The sequence below is a fragment of the Phaethon lepturus genome, unplaced genomic scaffold (genome assembly GCF_000687285.1).
Source record: "Phaethon lepturus isolate BGI_N335 unplaced genomic scaffold, ASM68728v1 scaffold27112, whole genome shotgun sequence".
NCBI lineage: Eukaryota > Metazoa > Chordata > Aves > Phaethontiformes > Phaethontidae > Phaethon > Phaethon lepturus.
In genome coordinates, this window is record NW_010523078.1 from 34,534 (window position 1) to 55,180 (window position 20,647).

The window sequence follows — 20,647 nt, forward strand, 5'->3', positions numbered from 1 at the left end:
AGAGCATGGGTGGTTTGTTTAGGATGTGACCTTTGCAGATTGCCTAAAAGAAAATATAAAATCTTACACATATAAAGATGCCAAAAAAGGTTTAAATCAATGATCGCTGGTAAGTACAGTCAGCATCTAGTGTCACTTGTCTTATTTTGGTGCCCAGCATGTTTTAGATTATGTAGCCCAGCTTTCGTAGCCTTACATGGTTTTTTTTATGCTCATAACACAATTTATATTGTGGGGATATACAGCAGACAATACTTGAAAGTCTCCTGCTTAATGGTAAGATATGCCTTTTCTTTCCCTTGTCCTTTAAGATGCCTGTTCATAGGTGGATTGTACCCTGTAGGGTCTTTCTGAATTTCTGTCACTGTTTGTCATCTCTTTCACCCACCCCTTCATCCTTCCAAGTAAGCTACTACCCCCGGGACTGTCTTGTAAAGTTACTTTCCCCCCACCTTAGACGGCCCTCGTTCTGCAGGCTGGCGAGAACACATGGAGCGACGACGGAGGTTTGAATTTGATTTCCGAGAACGAGATGATGAACGGGGTTATCGACGGGTACGGTGTGGGAGTGGCAGCATGGATGACGACAGGGACAGTCTCCCTGAGTGGTGCTTAGAAGATGCAGAAGAAGAAATGGGAACATTTGACTCCTCTGGAGCGTTTCTTTCTCTAAAGGTGAAAAGCTGTCTTGGGCCCTTTGTTCACTTTGAGCAAATGTCCTGTTTTGTGGGGTGGATTATAGATGATTATGTTGACTTCGTAGAAGGTGCAGAAGGAGCCAATCCCTGAGGAACAGGAGATGGACTTCCGACCTGTGGAGGAAGGGGAGGAAAGATCTGACTCTGAAGGGAGCCACAATGAAGAAGCCAAAGATCATGAAAAGACCACCAAGAAAGAGGGGGAGAAAACAGATAGAGTAGCAGCAGGTAAGGAGGACTACTCATGCATCTGTTCTGTGCTGCGGAGTAGAATTTCTGTTAATTCAGTTACGTAGAACCATGCAATGTTACAGAAGCAGTGGAAGAAGCAGTCCAAACATCTTCACCAGCTGCCAGCTCAGATACCCCACCGAAATCCCAGCCTCCAGACCCACTGCAGACGAGCCTTTTTGAAAGGAAGGAAGAGTCTGTGCCAGAAAGAACAGAAAAAACAGAAGATAAAGAGAATCGAACGGAGAATACACCACCAGCCAAAATCTCCAACAGAGGGGAAGGTAATAAAATTGATAGACAAATTTAGTAAGTTTCCATTACTTGTTGTGACTAGTCTTGGTCTCTATTTTTAAGAGACAAGGACTGGATTATGGTGATGAAAAGCCAGAATTTGCTAACTGGTATAAATTCAAGATTTGTTGGATGTGCTATCTGAAATGGTTGCAGTGCACTGGTACTTCACATTGCAATGCAGTCAAGAGAAAAATGGGCTCGTTGTGGCTGTGCCTCATTGTGGTAGAGCAGATCAGTCTGGACAAATGGGGGAATGGGATATGCTGAAGTGTGTTGAGTTCTGCACTGTTAGAACTAAACTGTTTGTTCCTTGAAGTTAGGTCGTGAACAGTACCAATGTGCAGTCATACATACAGGAAGATGTGAAAATACTTTTGCTTTGGTGCTCATTTTGATCTGTTGAATGTTTTCTACAGTAAGTTCTCGAAAGTAATTTTCATTTATGTTAAAGATAGTGAACTAACTTTAACATTTTTTGTTAGATTTGGCTTCTGTTGCTCAACCTTTGCCGCAGATTTCTGCAGACGCAGCTTCTCCTGCTCATCTTTCTCCTCCTGTTTCCAATTCAAATCCTGCTCTGCGGCCAGTTCAGACACCTGTCACAGCTGCGCCAGGCATGGGCAACATTCCCACTGACCCAGATGATGAAGAGGGCCTCAAACACCTAGAGCAGGTAAAATTTCTTAAATTCCTTTGCTGTTGACAGTCATGAGAGTGGAGGAATGTGGAATGTAAAAAAAATATTTGAAGCCCGTAAAAACAGAAATGCTGCTGAAACTTTACACTTCACAATGTATACTGAAAGGTACTTTTATTCCCTCCATTTTCTTTTTTGCAGAATAATTCAATCCTATGTATTATTTTTCTGAATAAGGGTACTATACCCAGTGTTAAAGAGCTAGAGATCCTAGTACTTATGACCACTGTAAAGTAGCCTTACCATTTGCCTTGAGAAACCATAGAACAGTATGCCCAATATTTAAAAAAACAACCCAACCCCAACAAACCCACAACCAAAACCATAATGAAGTGCAGACTGTGTTCATGAAAGTTCAGTGACTGCTGGGATGTAGAGCATTCTTCACGCTAGTGCTCCCATACCTGTTTTACTTTTCACCATGATACTGAGAGAGACCTTCTGGGCAAGTTGTTTTAAAGCTTTACTTAAGCAGATGAACCGTGCTTATTCAGGATTCTGACAAGGTGGTAGGCTGAGCTCAGGGTTTGTGGTGCAGTTACACCAGTCCTTGAGTTACCTGTAATTCCTGGTACGCTCTTGAGCACTGGGTGGTACAAGCTTGCTCTTATTTGGTGCACTAATTTTAAAATCTGTAAGCATACAACTAACTCTTGTATTCCTTGCTGGGTTTCACGTCTTCTGCAGCAAGCAGAGAAAATGGTGGCGTACCTGCAGGACAGTGCCCTTGATGATGAAAGACTAGCAGCAAAAATTCAAGAGCACAGAGCAAAGGGTTCTTCCATGCCCTTGTTCCATGAAGCCATGCAGAAGTGGTACTACAAAGACCCACAAGGAGAAATTCAGGGTAGGTCTGTGCCCTTTACAATTCCTCTTTTGTTTCACAGAACTGTTAAAGAGTTCTTCACAAAATTACTGCCAGCAGATATTGATGCTTGTTTTTACAAAAGCAGCACAGGGAATTTACCACTCTAGAATGACGTTTTGAAAATAGATCTTCTACCCATCACTGTTCCCATCAGCTTACCATGCCTAATGTCCACCATTCTACTTTATTGTGGCTAAGGTTTGCCATCGCTTCATGTTTCTGTAAATTGAGGTTAGACTAAAACATAGTTACTCAGATTTCCAGATAACAGTGGAAACGAAACAAGAATGTGACCATTCAGTAGCTTGTTGAAGAATCCATGAGAAACACTGAAATCAGTTTTCTAGTCTCTGCCTGAAGACATTGCGTATTCAGGGAAGGGTAATTTGTTTAGATTTTAAAGAGAAAACAAGTTTTCACAAGCCAGTGCTCACACATAATCTCAGTTTAAATTGTGCTTCAGTCAGTGCATTATTAGTTCACTCCAACTGTTTCATGCTTGCAGTTTTCACTTAAGAAATCTCATTTTTTTTGCAATGCACGTTGGAACAGGAATTTCATATACATACTTGCATCTTTGCTTTCAGAAGGTACTTTTCTTTTGGAGGTCTCAAGGCTCTGTTTCTAGCAGCTGCTTAGCTGCCTCCCAAAAAAGCAATTAAGCCGTGAGTGCCTTACTTGCTGTACTTCACTAAGTAGCAGCTGCTAACATTGTTTAGTGTGAATTACTTCCTCAGCTATGAACTCTAGACAGGATTTGTGGGGGTGTTATTTGTGGGATCTGTGCCAGTCTCTTGTCGGCAGGCATTACGCATCTTTAGGATTTTCTTCTCACCCTTTTGAGTTTAAAGGTTAAACGTTAACCATAACAGTTCTTATTTGCTCAGTGGGCTTCAAACTGTGTGTTAGTTGCTGCTGGGTGTTTATTGCTCAGTGATGGTCTAACAGTTTTTCATTGGACTAGCTACTTCCTTGAATGTGATCTCCACAAGTAAACACTCCCATGTAATTTTTTTCTTGTGATACCTTTTGTGGTTTCATACTCTCTGGGAGGAATTACCTTCTAAAGATATTTGTACAGAGAAGGCAAGAATTACTGAACATTCTTGCTTTTCAGAAGATGTTTTTCCAAAAATTGTATTTATGTGGTTCTTCCTCTGTTAAATAATGTATTTTTCTGATACTGGCTTTGTGTCCGTTTGGATGTGTAAAATTAGTATAGGAGTCCTCCTTTGAAGGGGGTGACTGAAATCTTTCTCAGGGGAAGGAGGAAGAGAAGTGTAGCTTTTTGGGAAAGGAAAAGAGAAACTGGTTTCGTCATTATCTTAAAAAATGTAATCTTGCACTCAGAGGTGGATTTGCTTGTCTGAGAAGTTTCAGAAGCAAAACCTCTATAAAACATGAATTCGTCTGATGTGAAGGCAAGAGTTGAAACAGGCTAAGATTGTTTAATTATATGTGCAGTGTATGTGGGGAAAGTAGCACTTGCGCTTTTAGCACTGTCAGCTGGTGAGTACTGCTGAGGTCCAAACTGGAAGTTGCAACTGTTGTCAACCTGATGTTGAGCCTGAAGTAGTCATCTTTGCTGGAAGGCAGGATGTGAATTAGCTGGACCAAGATCCACACCAATGTGGTTGCTTGGCTTTCATCTTGGAGCCGACTCTTCTCTCTCCAATGCATGGTAAAAGCAGTGATAGTCTTTGTTGAAAAGTTCACCTGGGGGAATGCTGTAGCCACTGTAAAGATGTAGTTAAGATGCATTGACCGTCTGGCCTTGAATGTACTGTCTGTCCAGGCAAGTGCATGAGACGGACAGGAACGCTCTTTGTTTCCAGTATGCCCAGCTTGGACTTACTACCCCTTCCCCTCCATGTGAATTGGTTGGTGTTATTTCAGGTCCTTTCAGTAATCAGGAGATGGCAGAGTGGTTCCAGGCTGGATACTTCACTATGTCGCTGTTGGTTAAGAGAGCCTGTGATGAGACTTTCCAGCCACTTGGAGACATCATGAAAATGTGGGGCAGGGTTCCCTTCACTTCAGGTCCAGCACCGCTTCCACATCTGGTAATTACATGACAGTTATAGTATTCAAATAGTCCTGTAACAAAGGGAAATTGAACTATTTGTGTGCCAACTGCTTGCTCTTGGAATTGCAAGTGTTCCAAGCACCAAAGTTGAACCCTGTGTTAAATTACCTTTTTCAGAGGAGAAGAGACACTTAAAATTGTTTGTTTTGCCATGTCTGTGGCTGGAAGGCTTGGTCCTGTGATACGTACAAGTGCTGTGTATTTCACAGTCCCCATACTATAGGCTTTGTGTGTAAATGTTGGTCTCTGTCTAGATATTTTTTAATTTTCTTTGTCTTTTCAGTTCAGAATGCAACTTAGCATTCATTGCTTGCATTTGCAATAAGCTACTGTTGTTATATATTATTAAAATAGAATGTTTTATTCCTCAACATAGGGTGAGCTGGACCAGGAGCGGCTGACTAGACAACAAGAGTTGGCCCTGATCCAAATGCAGCACCTCCAGTATCAGCATCTTTTAATACAGTAAGACTGCCAGTCCCAGAGATCTTCCAGTGGCAGTGTTCTGCTCTGCATTGTTAATCACCTGGGTTTATCGTCTTGTCATTGTTTCCTTGGGCAATGGGGTTGGGAGTGCTTCACCTCCAACAGCAATAGCCTGCTTCCACAAACAGCAGAGGCTTGATAGTCTACAGAATTAGGACAGAGTGTGGCTACCTCTCAGAGGTGTGTCATGCTTCTCAGAGTCTTTATTGGTGTCACGCATAGCTACTTTGGTGAGACCTGCTATATAGGTAGCTGTTATGGTCTGACTGAATCCCAGCTATCCTTGTAACGCAGTTTGGATGTTTTGGAGTCGGGGAAGGCTACATGTCTTTTTGAACTGGAGGTGGAGAAGGGAGAATTTATTTTTTGTGTGCTTGCTCAGCTTCTTGAACATTAGTGGAAGGTAGCTGCTGAAGAAAGGAGTTTGTCATCCATTTTTGCCAAAGCTGGCAGTTGTTCAGCTCTGGCCAGTTCCTACCAACTTGTTTTGCAGGAGCTTGGAGAAAAGAAAGCAATTGGATAAAACTACTTGTTCAAGGGGTCCTGAAAGCATGAGCCATGATTAGTTCTGAATACTGATTGTCAGCTTATGATTTGATAAGGCAAGAGCCTGCCCCTGTACAAGGGGATGCCTTCACATAGTGGGGAAGAGGTTGATTTGTGTAAGTGGGCAGTCATCAAAGCCACATTAATTTGAGCAATTTGTATGTAACACAGAAAAAGGGAGGTAGTGTTGCACAGCGTACATTGGACAGCAATAGCCGGTTGGCATAGGTGTGTGAAGAGAAATTTAGTGGGCCAGTTTGTTGTATTCTTGTATTTTGATTCTTTCCAAGGCCCCTTTCTGTGGTTTCCTCTAGTATTTAGCATGTACATTATATAGGGCAGTGGGCATTAGTCCTGGAGAGTGAATTTATGTGCAGATTCTGCAACTTGGGCATTATATAAATAAGCAAGTGAACAAATACCAGTGATTCTCTGCTTCTCTTTTGAAGGCAACAATATGCACAGGTGCTGGCTCAGCAGCAAAAGGCAGCCCTCTCATCCCAGCAGCAGCAGCAGCTTGCTATTCTCTTGCAACAGTTCCAGGCCCTGAAGATGAGGTGAGTTAGCCCAGACTTGAACTGAATACCATTCTTCCTATGCTCTGACTCGTATATAATGATAATTATAATCTTGTCAGTGGTCTGTCCTATTCAAGTTTGCTCATATTTGAGCATTACATATTTTAAAGATTGTGTGAAATTGGAACAGTTGCAGGATGTCAAATACTTGTTTATTTATATATGTAGCCTTTACTTCAGAGAATATTTATGAAAATGAGGAGGAAAGTTTTATAGTTGAAATCATACCTTTTTGACAGATCTGTTGGGCTGGTAACAGAATGGCTTTGCCAGTTGAGTTCTGCAATAGTAGATGCTTGTTCCTCAAACTAGCCTATAAGCAGCAAATGCAAAACTGTAGCAGTAGCTGGCTTAGCCGTTGACTTGGCAGCAAGGATGAGATGAGCAAGAACTCTACAAGCAAGTAGTATTGTCCGCATCATATTTTTGTTTTAAATAGAGGTGTGGAATAAAAGGAGTATGTTACAAGTTACTGAATCTCATGCGTGTTCAGAGCACTCCTCTCCCTGGAAGTGGCATGTTGACTCTTCCTGTTGGTATTACAGAATATCTGAACAGAACATGATGCCACCTGTTACAAGGTCTGTGTCAGTGCCGGACACTGGCTCAATATGGGAACTTCAGTCAGCTTCACAACCTACAGGTAAGATGCCTAGCACATGTCAGATCTGTTAAGAAAAGTTCATGGATTAAGAGCCAGCATCTTTGAGATGATAGATCCCTTCTTGACACTGGAGGAAACATTTGTGCATCAGTATTTTTTAAACTGGTTCAGGCTACTTTGCCTTGCAGTTTAAATTCCATTTGAGAGCTGTGAAGAATATGGTAATTTTTCCTATGGTTATGGGAAGTCTTGATCCAAAGAGATTGAGTGCTATATTATAAAGGTGTTCTGCTCTGAGTTTGAGTAGCTGGTTCTTGTGTAGAATTTTGTAGGAAACCCAGCGTTGCTTCAGTAACAGACAAGTCTTGCTCTACAGGAAGATAAGGTGGCCCTCTACTGACTAAGACTAATGTGATATCATGATTTGAGTTCATAAAATATAGTAACTGCATACATAAGATTTTCCCCTTTCAGTTGTTTTTTGTTGATGTGCTTATTTTTGCTTGTCAATGTTTGTTTTCTTCACTATCTAGTCTGGGAAGGAAGCAGTGTCTGGGATCTCCCCATTGATACTGCAGCTCAGGGACCAGCTCTAGAACAACTTCAGCAGCTCGAGAAGGCCAAAGCTGCAAAGGTCAGAAACTGTTTTGTACTGTAAGAAGTTGAGATTGCTGTTCTGCAACGTAACGGTGTTTCTTGAGCCAGTGGAAGACTATTAGCTCTTCAATCTTCAGGCCACTCTGAGTTTGATTAGACTTTCATGGAAAACACCATGAAGAGAATATGGGTCATAGAAACCAGTTATGAAATCCTTGTGGACTGCTGTTTGGAAACCATTGCTGTGGAGGTACTACTGACCTCTAAAGTAGTGGTTATGTTTTCTACACTTGTGATCAAAACTCTGCACTAGCCACCTCTTTTTTAAAATGGGATCATTGTGAGCTGTCATGCCAAACCCTGAGTAGGAGCAGGTAGTCATTCTCTTAATCCTTGCACCTTTTCACCAGAATTGGTCTGGGGAATGGTGAGGATCCTGTTTGTCAAGGTTGTTTCCACGCTTACAGTAGTATTATAATTATTTTTGTAAGTTTGAACCTGTATGATTCTGTACTTTTCCTGAAACTGATTATTTTATGATGACTGCAAATCAACTTGCTACTAGCTTCTGAAGTCAAGGGTTATTTTAAGGAGCTGATGTAGAAAGACTGACTATAGAGAACTGGTGTTCGTTACAGAACAGAAGTTGTCAGAAATTGTTCTAGACTATTTCAGGAATTTGACCCCAGTAGGCAGCCAGATGATAGGTAAAATTATAATTAAGGGAGAGGATCTCTCAGAGGCTTCATCTGTTACGTTGTTGCTATAATCTCAGCAGAGTTGCCCTAAGACATGGTGTAGGAATACGTTACCTGCATCTGAGTATAGTTTTATGTGAATTGTAGCTAGAGCAAGAGAGGAGAGAAGTGGAAATGAGGGCCAAACGAGAGGAAGAGGAGAGGAAAAGGCAGGAGGAGCTTCGGAGGCAACAAGAAGAGCTACTTAGGAGGCAGCAGGAAGATGAGAGGAAACGACGGGAAGAAGAAGAACTGGCCCGCAGGAAGCAAGTGAGTTTCCTCAATGTAGTTAATCTCTAATTAATTTTAATACTTTATAAAACTCACTTTAAGAATCCTGTGGGGTCTAATTAATCTTTGGTAGGTGCGTATGAAGACAGTTCTAATATTTTTCATGTGAGTATACGAAATGATTCTTCTGTTGTTGATTTGAAGTTTAAGAGCCCAAATTGCAATCTGAGAAATGGGCTTTAATGGTTCACTTAAAGATAGGTTCCTGTTTGTGAGCCGAGAGGCTTTATTCCATGTGGAGTATTCCCTCCCAACTTCTTAGTGTCAATATTAGGCTTTAGTTAGTTGCCCAGTTATTGTATGTTTAATCTTTATTCACCATTTATGCAGTTTAGTGTTTTGGTAAGGATATGTTCTGGAGTAGACTGGAGCTTGAGCAGCTGTTTCAAATGAATAAAATGTAGAGGACTATAGTGGAAAAAAGTGTTGTAACATTTAGCTAATTTTTCCCTGTTTTTTTTTTAACTTAGTAACTAATTTGAATAAATTATTATCTTGGTTATGTTGTATAGTCTGTCAGCTTTATTTTCTTGAGTTGGTACTTGGGAAAGGAAGGGATGTGGTTTGGACAAATAGATTTGTTAAAATGAACGACGTGATCTGTGTTGCAGTAGGAGAATGAATGTAGGAGTTGCAGTATGCTCATAATCTTACAAGAGCACGAAATGGAGACGTTATTAGCTTAATGTTTCTAGCATTTGCTTCTGAATTCTGTATGGAAAATTAATTGTTCCTTAAGTGACGTAGGAGAGAAAGACAGTGAAAGTTAGTTTTCGCTCTGCATGTGAAGGATAAGGGCAAGCACATTGTTGAGCTTTTTCACTAAGGAGTTAGTCAACAAATGCCCTGTAAAGTAGCACTTGAATAATAGGCAAAAGTAATAAATAGTTTTGTCCTTTATAGTATTTTCTGTGTGCTTATGTAGGCAGTTGTAAAGCATGTTTCCTGGTTTAGGGATCAGACATTTCTGAGGAAGCCTCTAGAATCTTTAGTTTTATTTCTAAGTTAGTCATAGACCTCTGAAATTCACTCAGTGTTTGGGTTTTGTCACTGAAGAACTATTTTAATAGACAGCAGTGTGATATGTAGTTAGCTTTCATGGTATCTCTAAGAATCAAGTCTATAAATAAATGGCTCCTTGCTTTAATATCTCTACTTTGTGTTCAGCAAGTCATCATGGTATACAGTGGAAAAGCGTCCTTTGATGCTCAAGTTCAAGCTTTACTGTAGCACTAAAGCAATAATACACACAAAAGTTTAACTTTTGAGTTACATTGCTTTAGATCTGTTTTAATAAGAACTAATTTTTCAGCTGATCACCTGGTAACTCAATGTGTTTCATCCATGGTGGCCTCCAATAGACTTGGGTTGTTTCTTTTCAGACTAAGTTTTGCTACTGTGTGTAACTTCTTAGAAATGTCCATTAAATTCCAAAGTTTTTTGTCCAGTTTGGATTTGTACAGTAAACAATCTGACTCTCCCTTTCTGAGATGTCATGGGAAATAATTATTTACAAGGAGGAAGCAGAATGGGATTGAAAAGCAGTAACAGCAAGTATCTTAGTTCATTACCAATGCAATAATTGCCACAATGCTTAATTCTGAGCAGTAATGTCTTGAAAAGGTAACAAAGAGTTTAAGCACTTCTCTGGAAAGAGAAAATAATATTGTATTCTGTATTTAAAAAAAAAAACAAACACAAACTGGTCTGATATTTGAATCTGACTTCTGTACTGGAAGGCATTGTAGAAGCAGGGATGAACTGATTTATTAGCATGGATTTATACAGAGGAGATGATGCTTAACAAATTTGATTAACTTCTTTTGAGGAGATGACAGTGAGAGCTGAGAGGGGTGAAGCAGTAGACTTAATCTGCCTGGACTTCAGGAAGGCTTTTGATGTAATACTGCATAAAAGACTAGTATATAAGGTTAGTAAATATGCTGTTGATGGTGAATTCTAAATAAAAAAAATAACTAATAGAAATTCAATTCTGTAGGATGAAATGTCATACCAAATGTTGAATCAAGTTCTGTTCATAGTTTTCATCAATTACCTGCACTGTAGAATTGCAAACAGTAATGCCCAGCTTGTGTAGCTCCTGTATTTCTTTTTTTGTTTCTGGTCTGATACCTTCTATTTTGTAATGATTGATTGCTTTCAGGAACAAATTTTGAGGTTTAATAATTAGCTAATAATTGTTTTCTCTGAATTATATCTTTAGTGCTCCCTTTAAAGTACCTGATTCAAAGATGAGACACAAAAAAATAAGATTTGTAAGCCCTACTAACAGAAAAGCAGAATTGCAGGTGTTACGAGCTGCAAAAAATTCTATAATGTTTTATTTAAGAATCCGGAGTCTACCAAAATGAGGCTTGCTGCTTAAGGATTTTCTGCAATATTATAGATATTTTAAAAGATCTGAAATAAATTGTCTGTACAGCATGATATGTGTGCTTGAAAACAATTATTAGAAAAGATGCTAAAGAATATTGGGATTCTCTTGGAGCAGGAAGCCATGAGTATGGGAGTAGTAAGAGCCAAAGGAATGAGTCTGTTTCCCATACAAGTCAATGGCAGAAAGCTGGAAAGCTTTGAATGTTTTTGGTCACATGCTCAAACAAAAACATTGAATAATAAGAAGATACAGAAGTAAATATTAAGACAACCTTTTCTATAGCTGTGAAGAGTAGGAAAAAAGAATTGCATCAGCCACGTGGTTCCCAGCTTTTCATAATCTTGCAGATTTTTTCCTTATGTTGGTACAACACTGTTCATCTTCAGTCCTCTAGGGGAGAGAAGTCTTTTTGTTTTAAATTGCTGTCATTCAACAATGTCTCTCCTGGCACGCGTGAGCAAGGAGGAGATCCCTGTAGCTTTGTTAATGGCAGTTCTAGCCTCATTTCCCAAAGGGAAAGTAGGGCAGAGATGTCAATGAACTGCTATCGTAAAGGAGGACTTGGTGACTTTGTTCATCTCGCTCAGGTACTATGTGTTACTTCAATGACTAGTGCCGAACATCCCCCCAGCCTGGCTGGCAGCTAGGCAGCCTGAGCTGAGATCCCGCTGTGCGGTCTCTAGTCAAACAAAACCGACTGGCACACCTCCAGCCTCCTCAGTAGACTTTTCAGCAAAAGAAACAAGCAGAAATTTTTCAGCACTTGTATTGGGGACACAGGATTATTGTGACTTGATTGCACGTGTCCAATTAATTCCATTACAGGCACAAGTTACAAAAATGGTCTAGGTGTTGTGTGGTGTGCTTGAAGCTTTTGTAAATATGACAAATCAAGGACTTGATTAATGAGTAAATGATTCACAGGCTACTGTTTTATGTCCAGCTAGTGGAAGAAAAACTTACACTTACAGCACTTACATTTAGCACTAAACCACTTAACTCATACTCCTGTATATCACTTACTTGCGGCCAGCAGCTCTTCAGTGCCATAAGATTGCTTATAAAAAATGTTCTGTGTGCTGGACAGGTATATTGTAGACATCTGAAGTTAGTCACTGTCAGAGAGAAACCTGGTCCAGTTGTTCAGCGAACTGCATATTGCAGTTTATCTATGCTGTGTGTATATGAAAGTTTGGTATCAGATTTAGTAAAAGGTCTTAGATTTCAGAATTAACTGCCTTGATTTACCAGAGTTCAAAATTTATATCCATGCTGCACAATTAGTCTCCCTTCATCCTGTGAATAATGTATTGCTTATAAAAAAACTTGTAAGAGTACCATTGTACAGTGCTGATTGTTCAAAAAGAAAAGGTATTTTTGAAAGCTTAAAGTTCTTGTCCAAAAAGTAGGAACTTTAGGTAGAGCTGGTAGGATAAGCCAGAAAGTGGAGAGAAGAATAGAAGGGATGAGAAGCAGGGTGCCCTTAACGCAGTTGCTGGACTTCAGAGATCGGAAAAGGCAGCAAAACCCAAGGAAAAGTCAGAACTGGGGGAAAAGCTGCACAGATGTGCTCCCCTTTAACAATATACAGGAAGCCAGCTGAAGGCTGGTTGCACCCTATTCCTCCAAAAAGCAAGTAGCACATTGGAAAAACTTCTGTTCATGTTGATCTTCAGAGCAGTAGGAAAGGGTACTGATTTCTTGTTGAGTTAATTAAATAATTTTGCTATTTGGAAGGCAAAACATAATTTATTGGAAGCTCTTTAAATAATTTAGAGATAGCCCAAAATCAAAGCCCTCAAGAGACCTTTTGTTGCCCATAATTTTTAAAAAGCATAGGAATAGGCCAGTCAAAGCCCTTCCATCGAGTTCTGCATCTCTGAGACTTCCAAAGGTTACAGTGTCTTTAAGTGCACTGGGCTCCTTCAGCTTATTTCTGGAGATGTGGTTTGAGTTTTGTAGTGCACTTCAGTAGTCAGTGCTTAGAAACTCCTATAAGTAGGAAAAACTTCCAACTTATAGCTTGACACTCAAAAAAAAAAGAAAAAAAAAAAGAAAAAAAAGGAAAAAAAAAGAATTAATGATACCCACACATTAAAACATAAATAGTGGAAAGAGGAGTCTCACCCTTTGTCTTCATTCTCAACACCATTCTTTTTAAAACCAAAGATAGGCAATGATTTCATGTGTTTCTTTTTGCATTAAAATAACTCATTTATGAGATGCACTTGTTAACATGTGGGTCTGTAGTGTTTAATATAGTTGTTTTGGTAGTGCTTAGCTTGGAGCTAAGGAGCTTTTCTTATGGCCATTTATCTGACCAGACCATGTTGTAGTCTGTGTTCTGATGTGGTTCATCAATAAAGTGGCATTTATAGATTGACATTTTGTTCCCAACTCCAGGAGGAAGCCCTGAGGCGACAACGAGAGCAGGAAATTGCACTAAGGAGGCAGCGGGAAGAAGAGGAGCGGCAACAACAGGAGGAAGCACTTAGAAGATTGGAAGAGAGAAGAAGAGAAGAGGAAGAGAGACGGCAGCGAGAGGAGTTAATTCGTAAACAGGTAAAAGATGGCAAAAGGGACCTATTATATTTAATGATGGAGGCTGCCAGAACAAACAAGCTTTGAAACTTGCATCAGTGCCTGAGAGAACTTCAGTTTTGGTGGAGGAGAGCAAAGCTTTTTAGACAGTATTGAGTGAATGAAAAATAAGCTGTATCCTCATTTCAGATGAAATAATTGGAATCCAATCTGCCCTTTGGAAAAGAGATTTATGTTGAATGAGCGTTTTCCTTTGAGCCTTAAGAATGGCTTTGCAGCATGGTCTTTCTACTCTTTTCTTCAAAAGAAAGGCAGATTACAGTAGCAGAATAATAACTTGTTTCGAACTATCACTCTCTGAGCCTTTACTGTAGAATTGTTACCTTTAACATCATCTGAGATGGTAGGTTTTGCCAGTCTTTCTGTGCTATGCCAGGACTATACCCACTATCAAAGTTTCAGCTTTTTTTTTTTCCCTTTTCTTGTCTTACTGTTAACAGAGGGTTTTTTTTTCTCTTGGGGTCAGCTTTAGAAGTCCATATTGGTGAACCTGAGCTTCCAGCCCCCTAATTGATACTGTCACAGCCCCTAAACCAACCTAATCTTGAAACATGATTGGCTTCACATTAACTTCCAGGTCCAGAATTGCTAGTTAATATTTAAAAAATCTTCTTCAGGGCTCTCCTTTATAAGACATTCGTCACCATTTCTGTCCCACTACACAGTCATCTCCTCTGGTAGCCAGAAGCACGTTTTCCCTTGCAACTCTAGTGTTGAGTAACAACAGTAAATGTCAGTGTCTCATGTCAAAACCTCTTCTCCCTTTATTTCTGTCAAGTTTTATTCCACTGGGAGTGTAACAGTACTTGACTGTAAGTAGTATAAGCAGATAGAAGCTCAGACTGCAAGGTGTATAACTCCTAGAAGGAAAGTGGAATAAAACTAGCTAGTCTGAACTAGGGACATGTCATTCTCTTTCAAGTTCCTCGGTGGAGCTATGGTAAACTTGTATTTTTAGGGGATATAGACTATATTATTAGGCTTTCTTGCCTGAGAAATGTAAAGGTAAATGAACAACCTAAAGAGCACAGCTTACAGATATAAAGGCCTGTCTCCTGTTCTGTCAGAATGTCAACACCACAGACTAGGAGTAATGTAGATTTGCTAAGTCTACTTAGACTTTACTACTCTCTTATGTCCTGGGAAGGAAGAGGAGGCTGCCAAGTGGGCACGTGAAGAGGAGGAAGCTCAACGGCGACTTGAAGAAAGTCGGCTACGTATGGAAGAAGAGGCAGCCAGACAGCGGCTCGAAGAAGAAGAGCGAAAGCGCAAGGAGCTGGAACTCCAGCGCCAGAAAGAAATAATGAGACAGAGGCAACAGCAGCAGGAGGCTTTACGACGGCTGCAACAGCAGCAGCAGCAGCAGCAACTTGCACAAATGAAGGTAATGTGTTGCTATAGTTTAACTTCCTCTTTCAGTTCAGTGTAGTAAGTAAAACCACAGTTGGATTCAGGATTGTCTTGAACAGAGCAGGGACAGATGAACTATCTGGAGAGGGAGGAGGGTAAATAATTGACTGAAAGTGATGAGAGAAATGAGAGGAAGGTAGGTTACAAAATAAAAAAGTAAAAGGTTCAGTCGATAGAAGCGTACAGGAAGGAGATTCACAGGTGAGTACCGATGTTTATTCTGCTGCAGTGAGCAAGGGCCAGTGCAAAGTTTCTAAAGCTTGGAGTGTCTAGAGTCTTTTGAAATCAAAATTGATTGCTGTTTTACAGGCAGTGATGTGTTACATTATTCTTGATACACTATGTCTTTGACACTATGATACATCAGAGGCAATTCAAAGCAGCATACAGTTTATACTTTGTACTTTTTTATACTTCATTATACCATTTTATACTTTCCAGTTTTTTTGTTTAAACTTTAAAGGTGGCCTTTCTTTTCCCCTGTGCTGTGGGCTTACACCGATTTTTCATGATTATGCTTCAGCAGTATTCTCTAAAACGTTTTGTAATTCCTAATGGTGTGTTTTTTTGGCCCAGCTCCCTTCATCTTCAACATGGGGTCAGCAATCAAATTCAGGAGCTTGTCAATCCCAGACCACACTGTCATTGGCAGAAATCCAGAAGTTAGAAGAAGAACGAGAACGGCAGCTTCGAGAAGAGGTAAATACTAATAGTAATGGAGTGTAACTTGTTTGAGGGGACTCAACTGTGTGACTGCTTAACTGTCAATTAAGTTGTTAGAAGGAATGGTGAGGATGAGAAATGTTTTTTTGAAATAGCATAACTCAGATAAAATCTTGTCTTTCAGGCATAGGTTCAGTAAGTACTTGTTTGAAAGTTTTTATAGCTTCTTAATGCAAGTATCTGAAATGAGGGGAAAACTGTACCCTTTTAACCCTCGGAGTGTAATATGTTCACAAAACTATAAAATTATTTCACGCCTATAATATGATTGCAGATATGTACAAGGCCAGGGTAGTTTAAAGCGGATGGAGGGGGTGACATGACACAAGTGATGGTAAGAGAGAAGGTATTCCTCCAAGACCTCAAATGCATAGCTGGCTGCTGTCACAATTTGACAAATTTATTCTCTCCTAGGCTAATAAACAATTTGTATTTACTGGTTACTTAGTGTCTTCCTTTCCGGAGGAACTGTAATGGCTCAAAAAATAATAGGTCAGCCAGACTTCTCCAGAAGAGACTGAAATAATTTTAAAACCAGTTTCCCAGCTAGACTTTTGAATAGTAATGATCTTCTGAAAGTATGGACAAGCACTTTTGTCTTGCATGCAACAGCAAAGACGTCAGCAGCGTGAACTAATGAAGGCCCTCCAGCAACAGCAGCAGCAACAGCAGCAAAAATTGTCAGGCTGGGGTAATGTCACCAAACCAACAGGCACCACCAAGTCCCTGCTGGAGATACAGCAGGAGGAGGCAAGGCAGATGCAGAAACAACAGCAACAGCAGCACCAGCAGCCGAACAGAGTCAGAAATACTACGGTAGGTACAGTATGTATCTAATCAGTATGTGGAGGGAAACAGTACATGACAGTTCTCCGTGTCTGTTCATTACTGCTCTGCCAGGTCTGGTGCTAATAACCAGAATCTCTTTGTTATGTTTCAACAGCACTCTAACCTGCACACCAGCATTGGGAATTCAGTGTGGGGCTCCCTAAACACTAATCCCAGCAACCAGTGGGCATCTGACCTAGTCAGTAGCATCTGGAGTAATGCTGATACCAAAAACTCAAACATGGGTTTCTGGGATGATGCAGTGAAGGAAGTGGGACCTCGTAACTCGACCAATAAAAACAAAAGCAATGCCAGCCTCAGGTAGGAACTGGGGAAGGAGCTTTTGCAAAGAAAGGCTACCACTCCTGAGATGATCACTTAGCAGTTATAACATCTTCATGTGTCTTCCTTTTTTCTGTGTCACTTAGAATCTGTTTGGACAACAAAAATAGCTAATAGGTGACAATTTATTTTTTCATCTGCTTGGCAAATTAGTTGGTTTTTAAACCATGTTTGCATCTTGTAAACTGGTGATTCTTCTAACACTGTACTGCACACTGCACTGTTGATGTCTGGTAATTTGTAATTTCTTACATGTTTTCTTTACCTCAGCAAATCTGTAGGTATTACAAGTAGACAAAACAAGAAGGTGGAAGAAGAGGAGAAGCTGTTGAAATTGTTCCAGGGGGTTAATAAAGCCCAGGATGGATTCACTCAGTGGTGTGAACAGATGCTTCATGCACTCAACACAGCCAACAATTTAGATGGTAAGAGGTGGGGAGGAATGTAAATGATTCACTGTGAGAAACAATATCCAGTTTGTTTCCTGACCAAATAGTTTGGAGGGAGAGTAATGACGTCAAAGTAATGTTTTTAATGCAGTCAGCAAAATGGCATCATTAATAGTGGTCCAAAGAAATGTGTGCATCGTCTTCTCCATGGCTTTTGTTGGGCTAACTATAGCAAACCAGTGGGGATTGGAAACAGTTTTCAAGTCTGCCACCCAGAGTTCTGCTGAGGATTTTTGGTGGTCATGGAAGCATTATCAGGCAGATGGATGAGGATCCAGTTCGCTTTTAAGTGCAGGTCAAATTATCATACGCCCCTGTGCAAAGCATTTTTTGGTGTGAAACTGGTTGCATATTTTACTAATTCTGCTGGAGGGCACATGGAGGAATGCCCAGCCTGAGATCACAAGCCGATACCTTCTTGTACCAAAAGCACTGCAGACATCCTGCTGCCTCCAGTGTGGATGTGTGCAGATCCCTGTGCTCCAGCATCTGCACGCTGCAAAGTTAACGGTTCTGTGGGACTCTTGAACCTGAGCGAGGAACCAGCGCTGCCCCGAGACCCAGGAACGCACCTCACACAAGTGCAGCGCCGCAGCTTCCCTCCTCTTAGAGGAAAGATACTAGAAGTAACTTGTCCCTGCCTGTGATGTACTAACTAGCTGTGTCTGAGGAGTGGCTGTGGCTCTGCAGTGCCATCGTGGCTCATGCATCCACAGTGAGCTTCTGTGCTTCCAAGGGTACTTTGTGCCACAGGCGGCTGCCTGTTGTCCTGGTGTCTTCCTGGCTTGGATTTGCTTTGCCCTTTTCCATGTTAAAAAAATTCAATGCAACAGAGGTATTCTAAAGGAAAAAAAGATGTAAAGGCAGCTTGCAGGTGAGCTAGCTGTTGAATATCAGGTGCTTGCAGGTCAGGTCAGCCACTGTGGAGTGTGATCTGTTGTGCTTCAGCCAAAAAGAGACTGTACTGATGACAGGTCTGAGGTGATTATTTTCCATTTGAGTCTGACATTAAATCTGAGCTTTAAAGCTGGCAGTGGCTAAAGCTGATGGGCTAACATACCCATAGGATCATCAGTTTATTTTTCCTTCTCATTGTATTAGCTGGCTTTCTTAACCTTGCCTTGACTGTAGAATAGAATTAGTATTGCGTTGTAGGGCTTTACTGTAGGGAACTTCAAAGGGCAAGCTGTTGGCCATGGCTTCTAGATGAGCAAATATTTGAAACAGGAATCCAAAGTTTGTGTTTATTGCATGCACATGTTCACGCATCAACATGCTTTCCCTCATGGTCTGCCTTCTTCTTGCAGTTCCCACGTTTGTTTCTTTCCTGAAGGAAGTGGAGTCTCCCTATGAGGTCCATGATTACATCAGAGCCTATCTTGGAGATACTCCTGAGGCCAAGGAGTTTGCCAAGCAGTTTCTTGAGCGCCGTGCCAAACAGAAAGCCAGTCAGCAGCGGCAACAGCAGCAGCAACAGGTAAATCTTACTCGGTGCAGTCTGTAGGAGTGTATAGAGACTATGTTTGAGTCTGAAGAGTCTGCGTTTCTGCTGAACTGATAAGAGGATGAGCAGGATTTTACAGGTCATGTGAAATGCAGAGAATAAAGGAGATTTTGAATATTTACGGCAGAATAAAGTTTCCTTTATAACTAACAGTTGAGGCCAGCTGAAGATCAAATAATGTCTTAGCATGCTGATCCAGGATAGGCTGTAGAAGGATGAGGTAGATGTATTGGATGGATGCATAAGTAGCTAGTGCTGCCACACATGATGTAGAAAGTGCTTTGGGCTCTCTGAATGTTTTCAATATAAATAAACCAAACTTAATTGCACTTTCTAATCTTGTACTTGCTTTGTTTTCTAGGATTCAGTGTGGGGGATGAACCACAGTTCGCTACATTCGGTCTTTCAGACCAATCAGAGCAACAACCAGCAATCCAATTTTGAGGCTGTGCAGAGCGGGAAGAAAAAGAAGAAACAGAAAATGGTTCGCGCAGATCCCAGCTTGTTAGGTCAGTTTTAATTTTTAGAAATTAATGTTTACTTTGGGAAAAGCCTTGCGGAGTGTAGAATTCTTGTTAACCTTAAATGGGAATGTTGAATTTGAGCAGAAAAGATAGCTGTTGAAGCTTCTTTAGGATTTGTTTCAGTATTATTTAATGATTAAAAAAATTCTGCAGCACTTTCCTGGAAAACTTTTGTCAAATTTCCCCTCATGAAAAGGCCTCTTCAGTACGTTGGTTATTACCTAGAAACCTTTAAGTAGTTCAGGGATGTCAGTTAAACTGCCTTTCCTATTTTGAGTTGTCCTATGCCTATTTCATTGAATTAATACGAATTCCTTCTTTTAAGAAAAGCACATTTTCTATTTCTTCATGAGGAACAGCTTCTTGAGGCTTGCCTTCATTCCTTCCTACCCTTTTACATGAGCTAACTACCCTATTCAGAAAAAGTGGCAATGATCTTGTGACCACTTTTCAACCTTTTTCCAGAAGTTTTCAGTTGAAGGCAGTGATGATTAGTAGTCTTCCTCACCCCCCATCTTAATTTGTATGTGAGGGTGGTAGTTAACCAGCCCCTTATAGCACTGATGGAAAGGTGCCTTTAAGATGCAAGCGCATCGTGTAAGCACATGAGTAGCGAGCACTGTGGGACGTAATGCGTTGCTGTAGTATTCTTGTAGAACAAATGTGTCCACATTTGTACTGTATGTGATAAAACAGAAACTAGGGCACCACATTGGGCCAGTACTTGTTGTGCTGGTGCTACTTAACTCATAGTCGTATAAAGCAGCGTGGTATTAACAACCCGGAATTCACTGCTTTTTTAAGGCTCTAACAGAGCCGTGCCTTTGTTTTTGTTCTCAAAAAAATGAATACTCCTCAATTAAATGAATGATTTCTGCATTGAAGTACACCGAACTCTTTATCAGAATCCTGACTTATGCCATCCCTAGATGCCAATCCAGTGAGTCTGGGTCTTCAGTTGAATAATTTCAAAACTTGCTCATGTAATGTGAAGAAGAAATCACTAAATACAATTTAGAGGTTGCAACTGTAAGAGAACTAGCACATGCAGCTTCTTAAAAATCAGTACATTCTATGACGAAATAATTCCACAACCTTTTAGGTAACATACTGCCACGAGAGGGAGCCAGAACAATTTTCTTAAACCTGCTG

At 40.5% G+C, this 20,647-nt stretch overlaps 1 protein-coding gene across 1 annotated transcript in view; it reads left to right on the forward strand.

Moving 5' to 3' along the window:
* The window catches only part of GIGYF2 (GRB10 interacting GYF protein 2), a gene marked incomplete at its 5' end in the record, with an annotated part of 50,950 nt that overhangs the window by 27,472 nt on the left and 2,831 nt on the right, over positions 1-20,647 (forward strand). Inside the window, 19 exons of the mRNA XM_010282024.1 lie at positions 458-675; positions 764-926; positions 1,013-1,213; positions 1,709-1,899; positions 2,611-2,770; positions 4,688-4,854; positions 5,254-5,342; positions 6,359-6,466; positions 7,033-7,130; positions 7,625-7,725; positions 8,534-8,695; positions 13,518-13,676; positions 14,863-15,099; positions 15,702-15,824; positions 16,461-16,664; positions 16,792-16,997; positions 17,289-17,443; positions 18,775-18,944; positions 19,333-19,480. Of these exons, the coding sequence (XP_010280326.1) occupies positions 458-675; positions 764-926; positions 1,013-1,213; positions 1,709-1,899; positions 2,611-2,770; positions 4,688-4,854; positions 5,254-5,342; positions 6,359-6,466; positions 7,033-7,130; positions 7,625-7,725; positions 8,534-8,695; positions 13,518-13,676; positions 14,863-15,099; positions 15,702-15,824; positions 16,461-16,664; positions 16,792-16,997; positions 17,289-17,443; positions 18,775-18,944; positions 19,333-19,480 (3,060 nt within the window). The remainder of the gene's footprint in view (positions 1-457; positions 676-763; positions 927-1,012; positions 1,214-1,708; positions 1,900-2,610; positions 2,771-4,687; positions 4,855-5,253; positions 5,343-6,358; positions 6,467-7,032; positions 7,131-7,624; positions 7,726-8,533; positions 8,696-13,517; positions 13,677-14,862; positions 15,100-15,701; positions 15,825-16,460; positions 16,665-16,791; positions 16,998-17,288; positions 17,444-18,774; positions 18,945-19,332; positions 19,481-20,647) is intronic.